Source organism: Fusarium proliferatum (genome assembly GCF_900067095.1).
Source record: "Fusarium proliferatum ET1 genome assembly, contig: FPRO_scaffold007, whole genome shotgun sequence".
In the NCBI taxonomy this organism is placed as follows: Eukaryota; Fungi; Ascomycota; class Sordariomycetes; order Hypocreales; family Nectriaceae; genus Fusarium; species Fusarium proliferatum.
The window spans coordinates 2,021,977-2,039,632 of NW_022194796.1; the positions used below are offsets into that span (position 1 = coordinate 2,021,977).

At 49.6% G+C, this 17,656-nt stretch overlaps 2 protein-coding genes across 2 annotated transcripts; both read left to right on the forward strand.

The window, feature by feature from the left end:
• Nucleotides 1-5,455: 5,455 nt before the first annotated feature.
• Nucleotides 5,456-7,303, forward strand: FPRO_07499 (uncharacterized protein; the record flags this gene model as incomplete). The annotated part of the gene is made up of 2 exons (XM_031234437.1): nt 5,456-5,861; nt 5,973-7,303. 2 exons carry the CDS (start codon nt 5,456-5,458, stop codon nt 7,301-7,303), a joined length of 1,737 nt encoding a protein of 578 aa, XP_031084175.1.
• Nucleotides 7,304-9,356: 2,053 nt separating this feature from the next.
• FPRO_07498 (uncharacterized protein) lies at nt 9,357-9,918 on the forward strand (the record flags this gene model as incomplete). The annotated part of the gene is made up of 4 exons (XM_031234439.1): nt 9,357-9,435; nt 9,491-9,700; nt 9,755-9,844; nt 9,893-9,918. The coding sequence occupies 4 exons, from the start codon at nt 9,357-9,359 to the stop codon at nt 9,916-9,918; spliced, it is 405 nt and encodes a 134-aa protein (XP_031084176.1).
• Between the last annotated feature and the right edge of the window lie 7,738 nt (nt 9,919-17,656).

Consider the following 17,656-nt stretch of genomic DNA (forward strand, 5'->3'; position numbering starts at 1 on the left):
CGGGGTGTGATAGAGTTGTTGACTTCAACTCTGGGACATTGGCTGCCAGGACACAGCTCGCCATTGGCGGAAAGAGTACCTCAATGGTGTGCCTCGAAAGATCATCACTATGAACTTATTCCTTCATCCACGGACCTCAGCCACATGAACGGCCTTGGAATAGTAGTAACAGGATATGGAACTCCGGCACCGGACGAGCAACTAGCTCTCAGAGAAGGTTCTGTCAAGCCGAACTTCTATCTCCTCTCAACAGTTACGCTTCCATCTTCCTGCGTGTCTGACAGCTCAAGGAACTGCTAAGTGTAAACTCAAACAGACACTTCTAAGCGATGTCTTCTGGAGATTAATAAGACTCGATAGTAGCGCCACTGGGACTGGGAATGGGGCCGAGCCTGTCCATCACAGCAATTCGCGCATTATAGCGCCCATGCCCATACAACGAAGCTAGAGTCTCGGTGTTGGGATTTGCAACTTTGTTCACCATGGCGCAATCGTTATCAATGCCAAATGCAAGCGAGCAAAACCGGCAGGTCTGAACCATTGAGAATGAAAGTCATTGTGTGACTGTTGTAAAGCCTTGAAATGGAACCAACACCCATGCCCATCCAGATTAAAAGGTCCCAACGACAAGGAACACAAGCGCAAGGGCGGAATCCTTGGAAGCTTCCGCGGATAAAACGGTCAGCCTCCCAAAAGACTTCCTGCCAATGTCGGCCCAGGTACCGTGGCGAGGCTAATGCAACAGGGCTTCAACCCGGGGCTCAGGGTCATCGTGGCTGCTGGAGGATGGCTAAGGGTCTGGCAACACGCCGACAACTGGCGGTACACATCACTAGTCGCATCTTGCGTGCTGGTCGGTAAAAGAGGATGCAATCGGTGTATTCATCCGAGAACGGTGATGCTTCAGGACGCAAAATCATGCTGATGGGGCATGTAGTTGCCTCAATACGAGGAGATTTGTAATTCTCCGACGCTCTCCACGAATTGCTTGCCTATTCCCCAGGCGATCAACACTTGGAGATCGCGATGTTGACCGATGCAAGGCGACTGGTTAGGGACCTGGTAGATCGACACAGTCACAGACAATGACTGGAGACAAGTAAAATGAGCAGTTGAGGGTTAAGCTTTTCTTCAAACAACTGTTCCCGGAGCGTTGGACGCCGGTGCGAGTTGGCGTGGCTTTGGCAGCCTCTCGGTGTCAAGCTTTGCAGCCACGCAGACCCGCCGGCGAGGCTAGAGGGACTTCCATGTTCTTCCATGGGATCCCGGCGCACCATCGGCGTCGCTTCCCTTCCGCTGGGAAGCTTGGACTGCGGACGCTATGCCGCGATGGGTAGGCGTGCCCCGTTGGCCACGAGTCTGTCGCGCGACAGGATGCAAAGGCCTTGGAAGACATGACATGACATGACAAAGCAAAGAAATGAAGGACATGGAAGGCCTTGTTCGTCAATGACAAGGTTGAGGAATCGTGGGTTGCGACATTGTGTCGATGTATCTCGATGCATTCACTCGATGTGTCACTCCATCTTGAATATCGTCAAGGGTTTTGAAGGCAGACGAGGACCAATGACTAGGCGAGAATGCGGCCTTTTGGAGGGGCGCGGGACGATTCAATGGCCTCGAACAAGGCGACTGTGAATGACTCTCTGTTGTCCATTGAAAAGAAGCAAATCAATTGAATCGGAAACATCCGTCCTCGCTCTGACGAAAAGGCCGGCGGTTGAAACTTGACCGGTAGTTGACTGTAGGCGGTCAACTCAGCCAAACGGTCAGTTGAGGCCCAAGTCATGAGCTGGAAACACAGCAGGTGGAATTGCGAGCACGGGGACGGGGAAACGGGAAGACCCAGTTGTCTCGCGGAAACAAGACCAACTCAGTCTCTATCTCAAAGGGAAGTGATCGACAGAATGGCTTCTTCCATTGAAGCTGTGAACAACGACGTAATATTGCATAGCCAGAGAGCTCAACAAGTTTATTCAGCCGGTGCCATGGAAGAATAGACGAAAGGTGGTTGCTTTTTTGGCGCATACTGTAGAGTTGAGTTCTGCCGTCAGCGGCTTCGGTCAACGGTTTGGCAAATTCGGTTGCTGGCTCTGGTTTGAGTTTATTGGTGGCGGGATCAAAGACCGAAAATTGGAAGCTCAGTAGAGAAATGCGCGGGCTGGATTTCCGCTTGCACTGGATGGAAAGCCAGCACGCGCGGGGTTTCCACCACGGCACAAGTCGCCTGAGGTGGTCTAGCGAGATATCCTAGAGCCAGAGATAACGGTGAAGTGCAAAGCCAACAAGTATGCAATTACCATACCGCAAGTCCGGTCTTCCCAAAACTCACTGATCTTATGAGAATCCGGGGCAAGGATGGAATGGAATGGCCATGGCAGAATCGAGGCCGACCCAGAGAGGCGGTGCCAGCCCAGCCCAGCCCAGATACGATGCTTCAGTGCAAGGCTACGTACCCCCTGCCGACTCCTCCAAACCTTTCCCATCTGAGCTGTTAAACCCATGTCACCGGCTTCTTGATTCCCATCGCCTATTGAGAGCCCTGGCCGACAGGGAACCAGACTTTGGAAGAGATAGGTCCAGGCCCAAAGCGGAACGAAAGGTTGAATGAGGAGATTTTGGTAAGAATGAGAACAATACAAAGTTTGAACTTCAAATTATGAATTGCTAGCAAAAAAGAAAAAGAAACGTGATCGGCAAAAACGATGAGGTCAATGGATTGGAATGCGGGTAAAGCAAACAAACCCAAAAACCCTCGGAGAGTGAAGATCTTTGCATCCAATGGCAGGAGGAGGAGCTAGAGCTATCGCTTCCATGTGAAAGCAGAGCTGCAAGCTTTGCTTGACTTTCAGGGAATGCATTCCAGTTCTTACCAATTCGGGGGCTACACAAAACGGTTTTCCAACGTTTGAGCCACAGAAGCATAAAACCTGATTGTGCCTTACATAAATAACAATATGAAGTTATGTTTGTGTATAAAGTGCTTATGTGCAAACACAAACTTCGAATTGACTTTTGCACCGTCATCGATTAGCAATTGTTCCAAGGGAAGACCCCTGTAACTAACTCAAAGTCTCTCGGTCATGGATGGATGGATACTGGGTGTTTGGCTGGCTCTGCTCTGGTTTGTTGTCGCTTTCAGGGTCCATGCGGTTCCCCCCAATCGAATATCGTTCGTACGGTCCTGCTATTGCAGTTTGCGTTTGCGTTTGACTCAAAGTTAGGTCAAAGTTCAAGGTTAGGCTCTTCTCTGCCCGTGCATGTTCTGCAGCCATTGTTTCGCCTGTCTACAACGTCAATATCAACGTGACTGTTTCGGGTTGCCGTTTGTGTCGATCATGTAAACAACACAGACAGCCTCATCATCCCCCCTGCGCATCGTGACTCTCTCGCTCTGAATAACCCCCAGCCACTGTAAGCCCTTACTGTTTCATTGAACCTCATTGCTTAGGCTTTTGACCCAACCTCTTCCCCCACTGGAAGTCCACCGCGGAAACAAGGCCCCACTTCCCTGAAGCCCTCTGTAAGAAAAACAAAGAAAAAAAATCACTGCAAAATCCTGTACATGCTGTAAGCGTCCACTGTAAGCTACTGTATGGTCTCACAGCAGGACAAGCAGGTTTTGAACAGCTGCCAGTCTCTGAACCAGTGAATATCCAGTATTCGTCTCCTCATCACCTTATTTTCACACGTCACAGACTGAACCCTTGTCGAGGGTTGCAGCAGAAGAAACAATTACCACCACCCGCGAGTAGAGGAAGCACAGCAGCGTTTCGTCAAGGCTTCTCTTCCCCCGCTTCCGTGCCCCAGAGCCTGAACGTCAGCCAACCTCTTCATCCCTGCAGTCGAACAAGAGGTATACGCAGCTCTCGACTACACTGCATGCATGTTAAGAACGTAACGTCGGGTAGAGTTAATCCATCACCGCCTGTCATTACAGACTCCATTATGCAGTTGGAGAGGGATCATTGAGGGAGGCACAACGGAATGACTCTGTACCGAAGATGAGAGCCACCTCACCGGTCATCAAGTCCACCGCACGGCATCACCTCAGCCTCCACCACCTGTAGACAGATGTACAAACCTTACATTACATGGCATTACATTACATACGCATATTTTGTACATCGAGTACGACACCGCGATAGCAGCTTATCACATTAAAGATACAGCCGCGGTTCTGAGTAGACAGCCAACACTTCATATGTAGTCGCGCCCAATCCTCGGTTCAATAACACGTGGACGACCGAGCGCTTGTTCTCAGTTGCATCCACTGACTTCACCCGCAAGGCCCTGCCATTGCTCTGTGCTGTACTGCGCTGTACTGTGCTCTACCCGCGAAGTGGTCCCAGCCCTGCCCAGCCGCCGCCCAGACAGTCAAGAGTCGCTCACATACACAGAGAGACAGACGTCCGAGAACTCATCAGCAGTCAATCACCCCATGCATAACTTGCTCCCACCCTCTTGATACTAAATAAACAACTCGTCATGCCCGGATAATTTCTTCTTTTCCCTCGTCGACTCCTTGTTTGATCAAACACCAAACATTTGCCGACTCATCTGTCGTCATTGAATACAATCTGATAGAGCCAAACATCGATATCACTTGTTACGAGTCACACCCGCCCTCACGAGGACAGCCAACCAGGACCTCTGAAACGACGAGCTAAAGCCAAAAAGGCAACCGGCAACCAGAAATCGTTTGTTTTTTTCAACCATCCCAAACATCAACAAGAAAACAAGAGTCAGAGGGTCAACCACCAGAGTCAGTCCCCGCCCTAGAGCTAGAGGTAGTCTCTGCCGGACACAGCCCACTTGGAGCAGGAAAAAAATCCACCGTCGGGAACCGTGTCCTCGTTGACTCCTACCCAACGGTACCCCACCATTTTTGGTACCGCTCAGACGCAGAGAAGGGGAAAAAAAGTTGTGTGAGAGGACCCAGACCAGAGAGAGACAGTGGAGGCCAAGAGAGTCTGTCTCCTCTGTTCAAGCTTGGGCTTGGGAGAGACCCGCCTTGCTTTGGCTTTTGCTTTCTACACCCTTGTCTTGTTCACCTATCCACTTTCACCCATCCACATCCATACCCTCCCTCCCAGGCCAGAATCCCACCCCGGTCTCAGTCTCAGTGGGAAAAAAAAGAGAAGAGAGAAGCACCCCCGGTCCCCGGATCCGCCGCCACTTGGCCCGACAGACAGACAGCGACCTAGCCACTACCACGACCTTAGCTCCCAAAAAGACTACACCAGGCTAACCCAACTTGGCTGCTGTGTCACTGCCTCTATCAACCTCCACCTCCCGAGGCATCCCTCCAACTTTCTTGTTTTCCTTCTTCTTCTGTTTTTCTCCCCCCAACACCAAAACAAAACAACAACAACACCATAGACAGGAAACGCAGTCGTTCGTCTTTTACGACAACTTCGCAATCATAACGGCCTCGACCGTCCAGGCCGACATCATGTCGCCAAGGCTCAAGCCGCTGCTTCTTCCGCAGTTGGTAGAGGAGCGCCGCAAGTGGGAGGTACAACAAGTTAGCCCCGAAACCGACCTCTCCTACATCTACTACACAACAAACTCGTCCTCCTCCGACATCACCTCTCCAATCACCCCGACTTTCTCCCCTGGAAAGGGTCACTTTCGAATGTCGAGCTCGACTTCTTCTCTCGATCTGCCACCGCAATTGAACGACACTCCTGTATCGCCCACCCAATCGGTCCACACAAAACCCCCAATGCGGTCATTGCCCGATGTTCAAGAAGAGCCTTTAGAACCTGAACACACCACCACCATCACAGACAACACAGAGAGCAGCAACCGTTATAGTCTTGCCCCTTCGGATCAGTTTAGTCTCTACGACTGTTTGTGTATGTCTTGTCCGTCTGGCCAGGCTGTCGTATCTTCCGGGAAATCGTGCTTGGCCTGTCGTCTTCGTCTTGGTGATCGTCGAGTTACTAACCCATACCCTTCCCGTGTAGGCGACAACCTGTGTGAGCCCCGAAATAGTTCCGAAGATGTCATGTTCCATGGAGACATCGTCCGCGACTATGATATCGACTACGACATGGGTTTCTTGAGTGACGGTGACACCCCCGTGGACGAGCGATCCCGCAAGAAGCGATCCGGCAGCGAGTCACCCTTTGCTGGGCTAACGTCACGAATTGGTGCCCGTTTCCCTAGTCTCACACGCTGGAACCCCAACACCCGCAGGGGCAACCCGATGCTCTCACCTAGCACCGAACTCAGCTTGGAGAGCGTTGTGCTATCTGGAGGTCCTTCTAGTCGATCGTCGTCCATGTCTGCACCCAGCCGACCTGGACAGGAGCGCATGTTGGAAAACACTGGACTTCCCACCCCAGCAGTATCCTATTATGGCAGCACTGAGAGCATCAACCTTCCTGCGCCTATCGACATTGAGAAGGCGCAGGCCCTCGTCGAGCAAGCCGACCTCGAGCGAGAACGAGGACTGGCCACCACCCCTCTACTACCTCCTCTGATGACCAGCCCATTGAGCGGCCCACCGCCTGAGTCACCTTTACAATCACCAACCGTTGCGCCACCCTCTGCGACTACCGAAGTACCGTCACCGGTCCCTTCTGCGACACAGTTCCCTAGACCTTCTCTGAGCACAAAGCCTTCAGTGTCGTCGTTCCGATTTGGTTCCAACAGTCCTGAGGTTCCAATCCCTCTTCCTTCCATCCTGCAGGAGCACGATGAGTGGTCGGATCGCCTTGGTCACGCCAACTTCACCATTACACCGCAGCCTTATCAACCCGAGACTGTGAACATGGAGGCCCTCCAGCAGTTGCGCAACGACTGGGACGCAGCACGATGTAACTACACCAAGCACTTGGTGCGCACTGGCGAGAACTACGGCGAAACTAGCAAGATCTACGCTCTTACCGAGGCCAAATGGGCCGACATCGAGAGGCGATGGAGGTCAACACACGACGGACTCATGTCGGAGATTGTGCAAGCTACCAGCTCTGCTCCTGGTTCGACAAGCGCCTCACGAAGCCGCAGCCGTGGCCGCGGACGATCACGAGCCAATAGCGGCGGCTCTATCCTTGGTCGACCGCCTCCCATGGATGATGTCTTTGCGGGCATGCAATGGAAGCGCCTTGAGGATGGACTGCCCAGCGCAATTCCCCGACTGGTGGATGCGGATGGCAAGTTCCCTTCCCGAGGCGACGAAGACATTGTAGGACCCATGCAACGAGACGAGGTGATGCTACGGACGCACAGTGAAGAGCGCAAGGGAGCACGATTCTGGAAGAACCTCGCAGGCAAAGTCGGCCTGCGAAAATAATGGTCCCCTCCAGCAAACACGAACTGGACCACGGGATCAACGACCAAATTAATGACTGCCACGACGATGACGACTAGAGTAAACTAGAAGTCGTTGGATGATAAAGCCAGCTATCATGGGGTTGCTGGCGTTTCTACTTCTTTCATGTCCTATTTTGCACTATGTTTTACAGAGATACCCCGACTCATGTCATTCCTTTTCCATTTTCTGGGACATTGATCCCGATATAGCCACGACGGCAAAACATACGACCTTGGCCTTCTCCGTGGGGAGGAGGCTTGCACATTATTGTTTATTGTTTAGAAGTGTACATAATGGGAAGTGCGGGGCGTTGAACAGAGGGAAACCTGGATATCGAAAAGCAAAGCGAATCGAGAAGACGAAAAGTTTAGACGGGACCTGGAACTGGACCTGGGGTACAAAAACAAAGAACAGTGAGCAGAGCAGAGCAGGACAGGGCATGTACTGCAGCTCTGGCTTGCAGGAGTTGGATTTGCCTTTTTTACTTTTTACATTTTTGCTTTCCCCACCATGAAACTGGAGTGCACGACATTGGCAACCTGACGCACAAGGATGCAATGCACAAACACAAGACAGCACAGCACAAGGCAGCACAGCGCACATTACAAACATTTATCCCCGGATATTGCGGACGCAAGCAAGTAATGGGTTGATTTGATGGATTTGAAATCAAGGGAGAACATGTCACAAAGGGGGAGGGGGATGAGTGTGTACAATCATGTGCATGTATGTATCATGGAGGGATTGCATTACTATTTGGCGTATCTGGTTTGGAAACTGGCGGAGGGTGAGGGGACGATATTAATGGCTGTCAAAACTTGGACAGCTCTCCGGCCTTGGTAAATAAACCTTGGTGACGAGGAGATGAGTGAAGCAAAGCAAAGCAAAAAGAATAATAAAAAAGAATCAAAATAACCATCTTGCTTGCGTGCGTGTGCGTGTGTGTCTCAACTGTGACTGACAGCCCATGTCGTGGAATATGCCTTGGAGCTGTGGTCCAAACACGGGTCGTCCAAGCGAAGAGGCACAAACAATCCATCAATCGAATCGTCTCTTCTAGTTGGTAAGCACTCTACTCTAGACTGCATCTGAACATGTCGTGATACCACAGCGCGGCATGACGCGACCCTCCACAAGCGGCCCCCCTCTCTCAGCAAACACGAGTTTAGCCAAAAGAGAACACGGTTTTTTCAGCTTGTTTATTGGATAGTTCAGTTTGGAGTGATGACGACACTAGATGTCGTTTTTTAAATTCTAATCATTTATTTGCCAAAAAGAAGGTGGTTTGAACGCCAGAGTGGTACAGATGGGTTACGCAGAGGGGGGGTTTTTTGTTTCGTTTCATGGCGTCGGGGAAGGGAAGGATGAGCCGTGGTTTTGACAGCAGATCTGGTGTTTCACTATGATGCGGGTTTCCGTGAGGGGTTTTTTCAGGTTTGTATTTGTAGCAAGTATCTTTGTGGTGGTGGTGGTGAGGAGTGAGAGGTTGTGTGAGATAGAAACGGGTATGTGCATTCACAATCGGGGATGGATGTGTGCTTTATTTAGACCGTGGACGCGTGGAGGATGGGATGGGAAAGATCCTTGTTGGGAACTGAGAGGGTTTGACAACCTTTTTGGAGTTTGGGGTTGGGGGGTTGTGAGGATGAGGTTTGGGTTTGGTGATGCTTGGTAATGGCCATATTTTGTGGTGATGAAGTTTGGCGATGTTGGAGTTTGGAGGTGATGTGAATGATGTGGTGATAAGAGATTGTAGAGATGCTGCCTGGATGCAAACTGGCCTGGGAAAAGTATAAATAGGGCTCTTGAGAATGCTGAAGACTTTGGACTTTCTCAACTGTTCAACTCAACGGTATAGTAGAACACCTACATCTTGCTCACATCCATTCCCCTTTATATATTATATTATACTTCTCTGTCCGTTCTATTCTTTCACACAGGTCCCGGCCGTCGACGGCGGAAAGGTAAGCCTTGTCACAGGAAGACCTTTGTCTATGATAACTTATGCTAACCTGGTGATGGAATACTTCAGATGTCCTCTGATTACAGTAATGTCGCAGACTGTCAACCTGAGTCGCCTTCCACTGTCTTCTCACACATCTTCCTACCTTGTAAGTACATCTGGCTACTTCCCTGCTCTAGATACCAAATCTAACAGACCGACAGATGAACAAAGCCTGAGCATGCTTTATCTCATCATGTCTATGTTGGAGAACCTCCGTCCCATCCCGAAGGGCCTGACAAACCCTCTCAGCGCGGATCTCGCTCGCTTTGAGAAGCTCCCCAGCGACGTTATGAACAACACCCTTGTTCAACTCGACGTCAAGTCTTTCCGTAGCTTCCGCAATGTCAATGCGCAAGCTCACACTTCTACACGTAACACTTGCTAGTGAACCTCCAGGGAACTGAAAACGGAGAACCCAGCAGTAGGGAGGCTGCAGGACAACGATGCATTCTTTACTACCCAAGCCCTGGTGTATCAGTACGACATGCCTCGTACAGAGTTCAACATTGTTATATGTAAGTCTACAAAAGGCTTCAGCGGCGCGGACTAACAATTGGCTTCAGATATACCTTCCAACAAAATGCTATAAGAAATGGATACATTGTTGGTCTGGCCTTGCGCCTCATGCTTCACATGCAAGCACAGCCAGCATGACTTGTCTCCAAATTGTCATCTACTGGAAGAGATTTTCCAAAGAACCAGTAAATATTCTCACACAGGGGCCAAGAGTTCAACAGCAGTGTATTCTACCGTTGGTCTGGAACAGACTGCGAGGTGAGCTGGAAAAGACTCCTGCTTTCTTTATCTATATATAGCATTATACCGACAGCATGTTTGACAGGGGGGGTTCCACGAACTTTTGCATATGCGAAAGCCAAGCTATCTTTTGAGAAGAACATCCGATAAAGAATTAAAGCTGTTTCCCGAAGCATTCTACTAAACGCGACGACACGACGAGGCAAGCAACTCCTGGATACATCAGAATATACGGCAGCAGTAGCATTTATATACCTACCGCGCAACGAGAGTGCTACACGCAATATCCACAAGTTTTTTTATTCATTGAGAGAACTTATTCGACAACTTGCAGCCTTGTTCTTCAAGATGATGAGGAGCCAGAGACCAAAATGTCTTTTCTACCCGAAATGATCTTGCATTCAGTGTTGTGTGCGGATTATAACCCGCAACGTCCTTGGAACATAGAGGATCTACCTAGTGTAAAGCCTTCAGAAACATGACCTAAACGTCCATATCAAGTACCAAGTTGGCATCATGTTTCAAGAACGTCAAGACATGGCATAAGGTCTTGCGACACGCAGGAGAGGCTCCCTTAAAACCACAGATCTTGGAGGTTTTCTTCTCCATGTCTCCAAAGTGAGATCGCCGAAGCAGATAATATTCTCTTTGGGGGAGTTGCCCAACAAGATGGCAGGTTGACATAGGAGTACGTCGGCGCAGATGAACTTCACTCTCCCTCGGACTCCCAACCATGGGCAAGTCCCATGCCTCACAGAATAATGCTAGTGAGATGATTTTAGGAATCACTCAGTCACCGCAGACATCCATACCAAGATCTTCTCTATATAAATTCTCTCGTTCCCAGATGGTCCCAATAGTCTCGGATTACACATGTACATCCAGACCAAAGTGTACGACGACTGGGGTCAACACCATTTCGAAGCAGACAAGGCTGAGTGGAAGTATCGGGCTACCTGCTTCAAGACATTGGGTCTTGCGACACACCTGACACTCTCCAATTTAGAGATATCTTCTATTACTTCCCCTCCCAGTCTTTATATCTATAAACCGATGAATCAACCGGGCCATCTGTCAGAAAGCATATCCGAGCAGCGAGGAGAAGACCGAACTACGCGGGTCTTGGCTATCACAAGCAAGTCAAGAGCGTCGAAGCTGAAATGTATTATGGGACAAAACAAGGTCTCTTGAACACTCACCACTTCTACAGACGAAAGCGATGCTAAATTCAAGGCTAAAGGAAGAGGAAGCCCAGGCCAGCGAGATCCAGTTCAACATCAAGGGAGCTAATCTGGAAGAGTGCAAGGCAGTAGGATCAAGAATCTTCACCTCAGATGCCACGCCAGCCATGTTGTCCTCAACGAAGCACATTCCCTAAGAATGTGAAGTCATCACCGACTCATCTTATCCCAGAATGCCGCGTCTATACTGAAGATATCACTGTCCTCGAAGGAGGAAGCTGTCGTCGCACCAGAAACCACCAACGGATCACAGGATCCTGATAACACAGATACAACTGTAGGATACGATGAGACCGTTGCTGGAGATGACGAGAGCGTGCTGCTAAAGAGGGCAGCGAGACCTCGCCAGAGCCAACTCATGTGATCCCTGGCTTCAGAAAGATAAAGAAAACTCCCAGGATCTCGATTAGGCTGCCTGCAGGGGTGAGTTCGTCAAGAAAAGTCACTATAAACTACCTCTTTCTTTGGCTTACTAGTTTTTAGTAGTCCTGCGATCAAACGCTGTACCACCGCTCCATGCAGACTCCAAGCCAGGCTTGGTAAAGTTCCAGGCTGACATCGACACACAAGCCATCTTCAATCCTGGCTTAATCCGTCCAGGCAAGAGTCCACGGACTGTATTCTACCGTTGTGATGGCTGGCTAGCTCAAGAACCAATGATCCCCCATCACCTTCAAAAGTCAAGAGGATTATATATTGGATGCCACCTTTAATATCCCCGATCTTGTTGTTGGTAACCAAGTCGTCAACGAAGAGTACCATCCTTGCCACAGAGTAAGTCTTATCTACTAAGAAAATTGCACTGCTAACACAAGATTCAGGCACATGAAGGTCAATTTAGAGCCTGGCTGCCCGTCCCGCAGACCTTAAGTCAAGCGGCCTCTCATACAATATATTGCCACCTCCTCGGTTCGTCCTCCATCAGGTGCACCTCAAGACTAGATCCTCATACAACTGTCCAGATCGACCATTGACTACTTAACATACACAACACGCTCGCCACCCACCCATAACAAGGCCAAGTCGGTCACAATGGGGAGCAACAGCATAATTTCAACTATATGATATAACAGTGAAAAATGAAAGGGAGGCAAATGCCGAGAATGTCGCGTAGCCAGGGGCAACACTCAGCTCCGGCGTTGATCATATAAGGGAATAGCACGATGCCACTCTGGTAGAATTTGATCTAAACCTCAAAACACTTCAGAATTTCCGCTGGGGTCTGGTCATCCTTGACGAGTCCCAGTACTGTCAGAGGGAGGCTGGAGCCTACATCAACATGCTCAAGCTGATCTCGACAGAGAGATATTTATTCGTCACCGGCACACCGATTGTCGGTAGCTAACGAGACCTGCTAGCCCCGTTGTCGCTGGTCGGTTGGGGTTAGGGAGACCTTCCCGCCGCTTAACTTGACGATATCATCAAACTTCTCAGCGCCTTGCAACAAGATTTATATATCCCTCCATGCCCACGTTGTATAGTTGCCAGGCATGAACCGAGAACGGATCTCGATTATGTCTCCGTTTCGCTACGACCCGCCTGCATAGATGGCCAGCTAGCCACTGCAAGGAGTACGTGGATGAAAGGCTTCAAGTACCAAACGAGATCAAAGCTTGAGGGAACATACTATCTTAGGATATTGAGAGCCCCGAATTGGACAGAAAATGACACTGGAGCTAGCAAAATTGCTTCCTCTATGCGACCACGGCGGAGACGAAGGCGTTGACAGCCACAACAGTCAAAAAGCACAATCTTCAATTCATGTTCTCAGGCTCAGTGAGAATCTCTTGCCAAAGTCAAGATATATAGTGTCACTACACCAGGTCATATTGGGCCAGCTCTCTGGTGTCGAGAGCCCAGGCTTCGGCGTCAGCCCAAAGCACTGGACCAAGCAGCATTTCGCTATCTCAGGCTTCTACCTATATGAGATCCAATGCAACGATGCAGCTGCCGCTGCAGGTTTCGAAACACAAGTTGTGAAGCGCCACCTATGAAGCTCAGGACTCTTTCCTAAGCCACGGAATCCGAGCAGACACACGAACACCATGGACCTTCGCAAATGAATGGGATTACCTAAGTGATCCCGAGGACGCCTCATAATATTCTCCTGCTGATGCACGATTCTCGCCGCCCAACATCGGCTTCTACAGGTACAGCCGCCCAGACAGATTCGTCCCCGAGGACACATCTTTAGAGAACCTTTATCACCCACAAATCGGTGTCTTCTTCAACAACTCCTTAGATTTCAATGGCGGATATACTATACATACGGTGAGAGGAAAAAGACATGTCCCGGCAATGGGTCACCTAAGAGCAAGGCGAACCAAGACTGGCCTCCCCTAGGTCTTATATATAACGACACATGAACTTCCACTCACTTGCGAAAAGCCCTCACTTGGTGACTTTCCCCGTCTGTCATAATCTACTCAGACGTGCACCACCTGACTGGTCCTGAGAAGAGCTCACGAACCAGCTCGAGATGACTGAAGACCTTGAGGCTGCAAAGTCAGAACTTTCCAATGCAATGCAAGGCTCAAAGGGGAAAATCAGAGAACGTCAGAGAGTCAATTGATTCTCCCCCTATCCAGTTATAATGGTAGTCAATCATAGCATTTACAAAGACAATCTATCCTATCTCGTCTCGACAGACTGTGGCTGTGGACTGGCTTCCTCAACATGGCGCTGATCCGGATAAGACGCTCGAGGAGGGTGTTCTGATGAGTATGCGGCGCTTGCTCTGGCGTTTCATCGCGGTTATGGGCTTCAGGAGCGGTATGGATGACATCCAGACACTATATATACCCACGGCCAGCCCTTCGACACATGATGGACTGTCGAAGATGCAACTTGACGTCCCGGACATCAAAGGATGATACATGGGTTGCGGTCTTGCTGTCCAAGCCTAACTGAGTTGCATTAACACCACCTATTACATCTTCAAGGGGCCCCGAAGCAGTCCAAAGAAACTTACCACATCATTTCACACTTAGTACCAATTAATATTATCCAACATGACCACAAACAATCCAAACAACCAGCAGCACGAAATCGACTGCTTGATCCGCCACAGAGTGAACCGACAGAGAAAGGAAAGACGTGGTGATGGTGCTGCGAGTGATCGAGTGGCTCGCCGCAGCTCAGCGAAACGAAACCCGTCGTATCCAGCACAAGATCTGGACACTCCATCCGGAAGGAAAACACTTCCGAGCTCTAACCCAGAATTCTCGGATCAAGGTGGCATATATATAACGTATTCCCATAGTCGCAAGACTTCTTGATGAGGCCAAGATTTGGCGGAAACCTTCAGCTCGTTCTTCCAGTAGCACCTCATGATATTCAACCGCAACGTGGGAGGATGTTTCTTTTCATATTCATAGTATACAGACCATGTACAGCGACGATATAGAACCTAAATCTGCCGGTGTTTGGTTCTTGCCTTTTTATCAAGCCCTTCAATCAGAAATTTCTGGACATGGAGAGCTGATCAACACAGCTTCAGTTCCAATGGGCTTGGCTATCATTATAGCTTCCTATATAACTAACCCGGGATGAGCCAAAACATCCAAATTGGAAAAAGTGTGGTCTACCTGGCCTGATACAAGATCGCTCTTAGGGCTTGAGAAACAAGCCATTGGGCGCGCTGATCGAATGCCACAGACCAAAGACCGAGATCGATATGACGGACACGGAGTCCCCAGATGAAGACCCCCGAGCTCCTCGAGCTTGCGAGCAGGGACTCGACAGCGTCGACAGTAGTGGCAGCTGAAATTGCCAGATAATTTCAGCTTGACCGGCTGCTGTCGGACGTCGACCCTGTCTCCAACATACCTCTTGCGGAGATTCTATCGAGATATGAGGTTGGGGCGGACTTCCGCCTGTACGACGACGAGTTCGTCCAGCCGCTCCGCTTACACCAACTCTACGGTAAGTTATTTAGTGATCATTTTATCCCGCCTGAGATTAACTATCCTGGGATCTCGTCCTTGCCTGGATCAGATTATTCTTAATTTCCTCCCATCGATTCCTTCTCATCACTCCCCCGCGCCAAGTCATTCACTACGACACCCGAAAATAAGACACGGCTGCAATCGAAAGCATCTATTATCGCGAGCATGGGATACCAGCATGCCAGCTTCTAATCCTTACTATGCCCCCCGTGGCTTTGCTGCGGTCAAGAATGTCATGGAATGGTGGGTGACGTCTGCCATCAAATGCACCAGCTGATGGTGCAAAGACTCAACCTTCGTCGCAAGATCGACAGATTGGATTTGCAGATGGAGTCTGCACGCCTGGCCGAAATTATGTATCCACACATAATTCCGGCCGAGGTTCTGGAAGAAGTGGAAGAGGAGGAGATGCGTGCAAACGGTCTGGTCGACAAGGTGCCACTAGAAGCACAGGAAAAGAAGCTTGGCTCATCAAGAGCAAGGAGATTATCACTCGAGATCTATCGAACCTTAAGCGATAGAATGCTCTCAAGGCTGACGTCGTCAGTCTTTACACAGCCAGTTCATACGGCCCGGAGATTGGAGAAATGAATGTGTATATGCTCTTCACCTGCCCAAAACCAAGAACTTATCTGCCTTACGAGGGGCTAACGATACTTTGAGACCCCGTTGGCTCAAATATAACTGATCAACATCACATCAGCAGCGTTCAACGGAATACGTCAACGACAGTTCAGTAGTACCAACGCTGTACATGGCTTCAACTTCTCAGCAAAATTTGGCCATTCTTATCGTGCACCGTCGCAAGAAGCCTTGTACACCATCCCTCTGAACCGTAACACCAAGGATGAGTTTACCGCTCAAGCCATAGCTGAATGTCTCTTTACCAACAGGTCCAAATCTCCCGCTCAAGTTCCAATTCTGGCAGAATGCCAGAACCATCGAAATAAAGCATGAGGATGATTTGAGGCGGAGCGGGCCATTCGCAAGAACTTCTGTCAGGGTCAGATTTGGGTTAGTAGATACTGTGTGCAACCTCATAGCCGACCTCCCTACCGTTGGGTTGTCAAAAGTATATCCACACACTCCCCCACGCAAAGATCTAAACAAAAGCATATCGACTCTTTCTTTGCGCGTAAGTGAGAATCTTCAGCCGTCTACTGTGGAACAGCACTAATTAAATTAGTTATCACAGAAATACCTGACTATCCTAACCCCCTCTTTGCCGAGATGAAGAACTTCGACGACATTAGTCATTATACTTTTTTCCAAGACACATCTTCATTAACAGCATCGTGAGACCTGCAGCCCTAGTCGCGTCACTCAAATTCGACATTGGTGTTATACGGGATTGTGTTTTAGATCCGGATATGAAGGATCAGCTGTAGGCCAGCTTCGAATACAGTGACATTTGTCCATAAGGTAAAACATACTTACGCGTGATGGTCGCAATGCGTGAGGAACCTGATTTTTTCGGGACCCAAATTTCGTCACATCTCCTTTTTCTTGGATGCTAAGAAGCATTACAATCAGCGCAAGGTCTTTTCCTGTCCGAAGAGACAGAGGCCGAAAAGTCTTCCTGACCGCCGCCGAAGAGACCACAAACGACTTCTGGTCAAGATTCACACGTGTACTATCACATTTTGGAGTTCTTGATGCTCAGTATGGAGAAAACATATATTATATCACCAACAAGTCTCCAGCGAAGCTTGTTACTGCTCAGAGCTCAACCAAGAGAATCACTACTCCCAAAGCAGACAAGACCGACTCATAGGACCAAGGGGCAGACGTCAGGACATATTCGTCAAGTGATGAGTGCAAAATACGAAAGGACTACCTCTTTGAGCACACCGCAGTATCTCCACGACGGTGAACGTCATGTCCGCCTGACTAATGCGGATATGAACAACTTGAAGCGATGCCCATCAGCTTGTGGCCCCAGGCATGTTCAGGAGCAGTGGCAGGCTGCGCTTCGACCTGGAGCATCCTAGAGGAGTCCCACGATGGTGATCCAGACAGTGTTGAGATAAAAAAGATCATTCACACTCAGAGAAGGGTTTAAATTCTTGCCCTTCCTATACCTATCCAAATATATATACATATATAGCACCGTCTCCTCTCCCCAAGAGATATCCGATGGTTCTAAAGACTGAGAACTCTGATGACGTTCAGATCATCAGTCAGCCCAAGACTTCTCAGCAGCAGAGGCACAACCGACGCAGACCAGCCACTACATCCAGCAGTCCGACTCAGGAAGGGCCTCATCAACAGCGGTACAGCTTACACGAGACCAAGGCTACACTCTACAGCCTACAGGATGCTGAAGACTTCCACGTGCTCAGCAACTGCATCAACAAATCCAAGGCCTCGAAGCAGTGCTAGC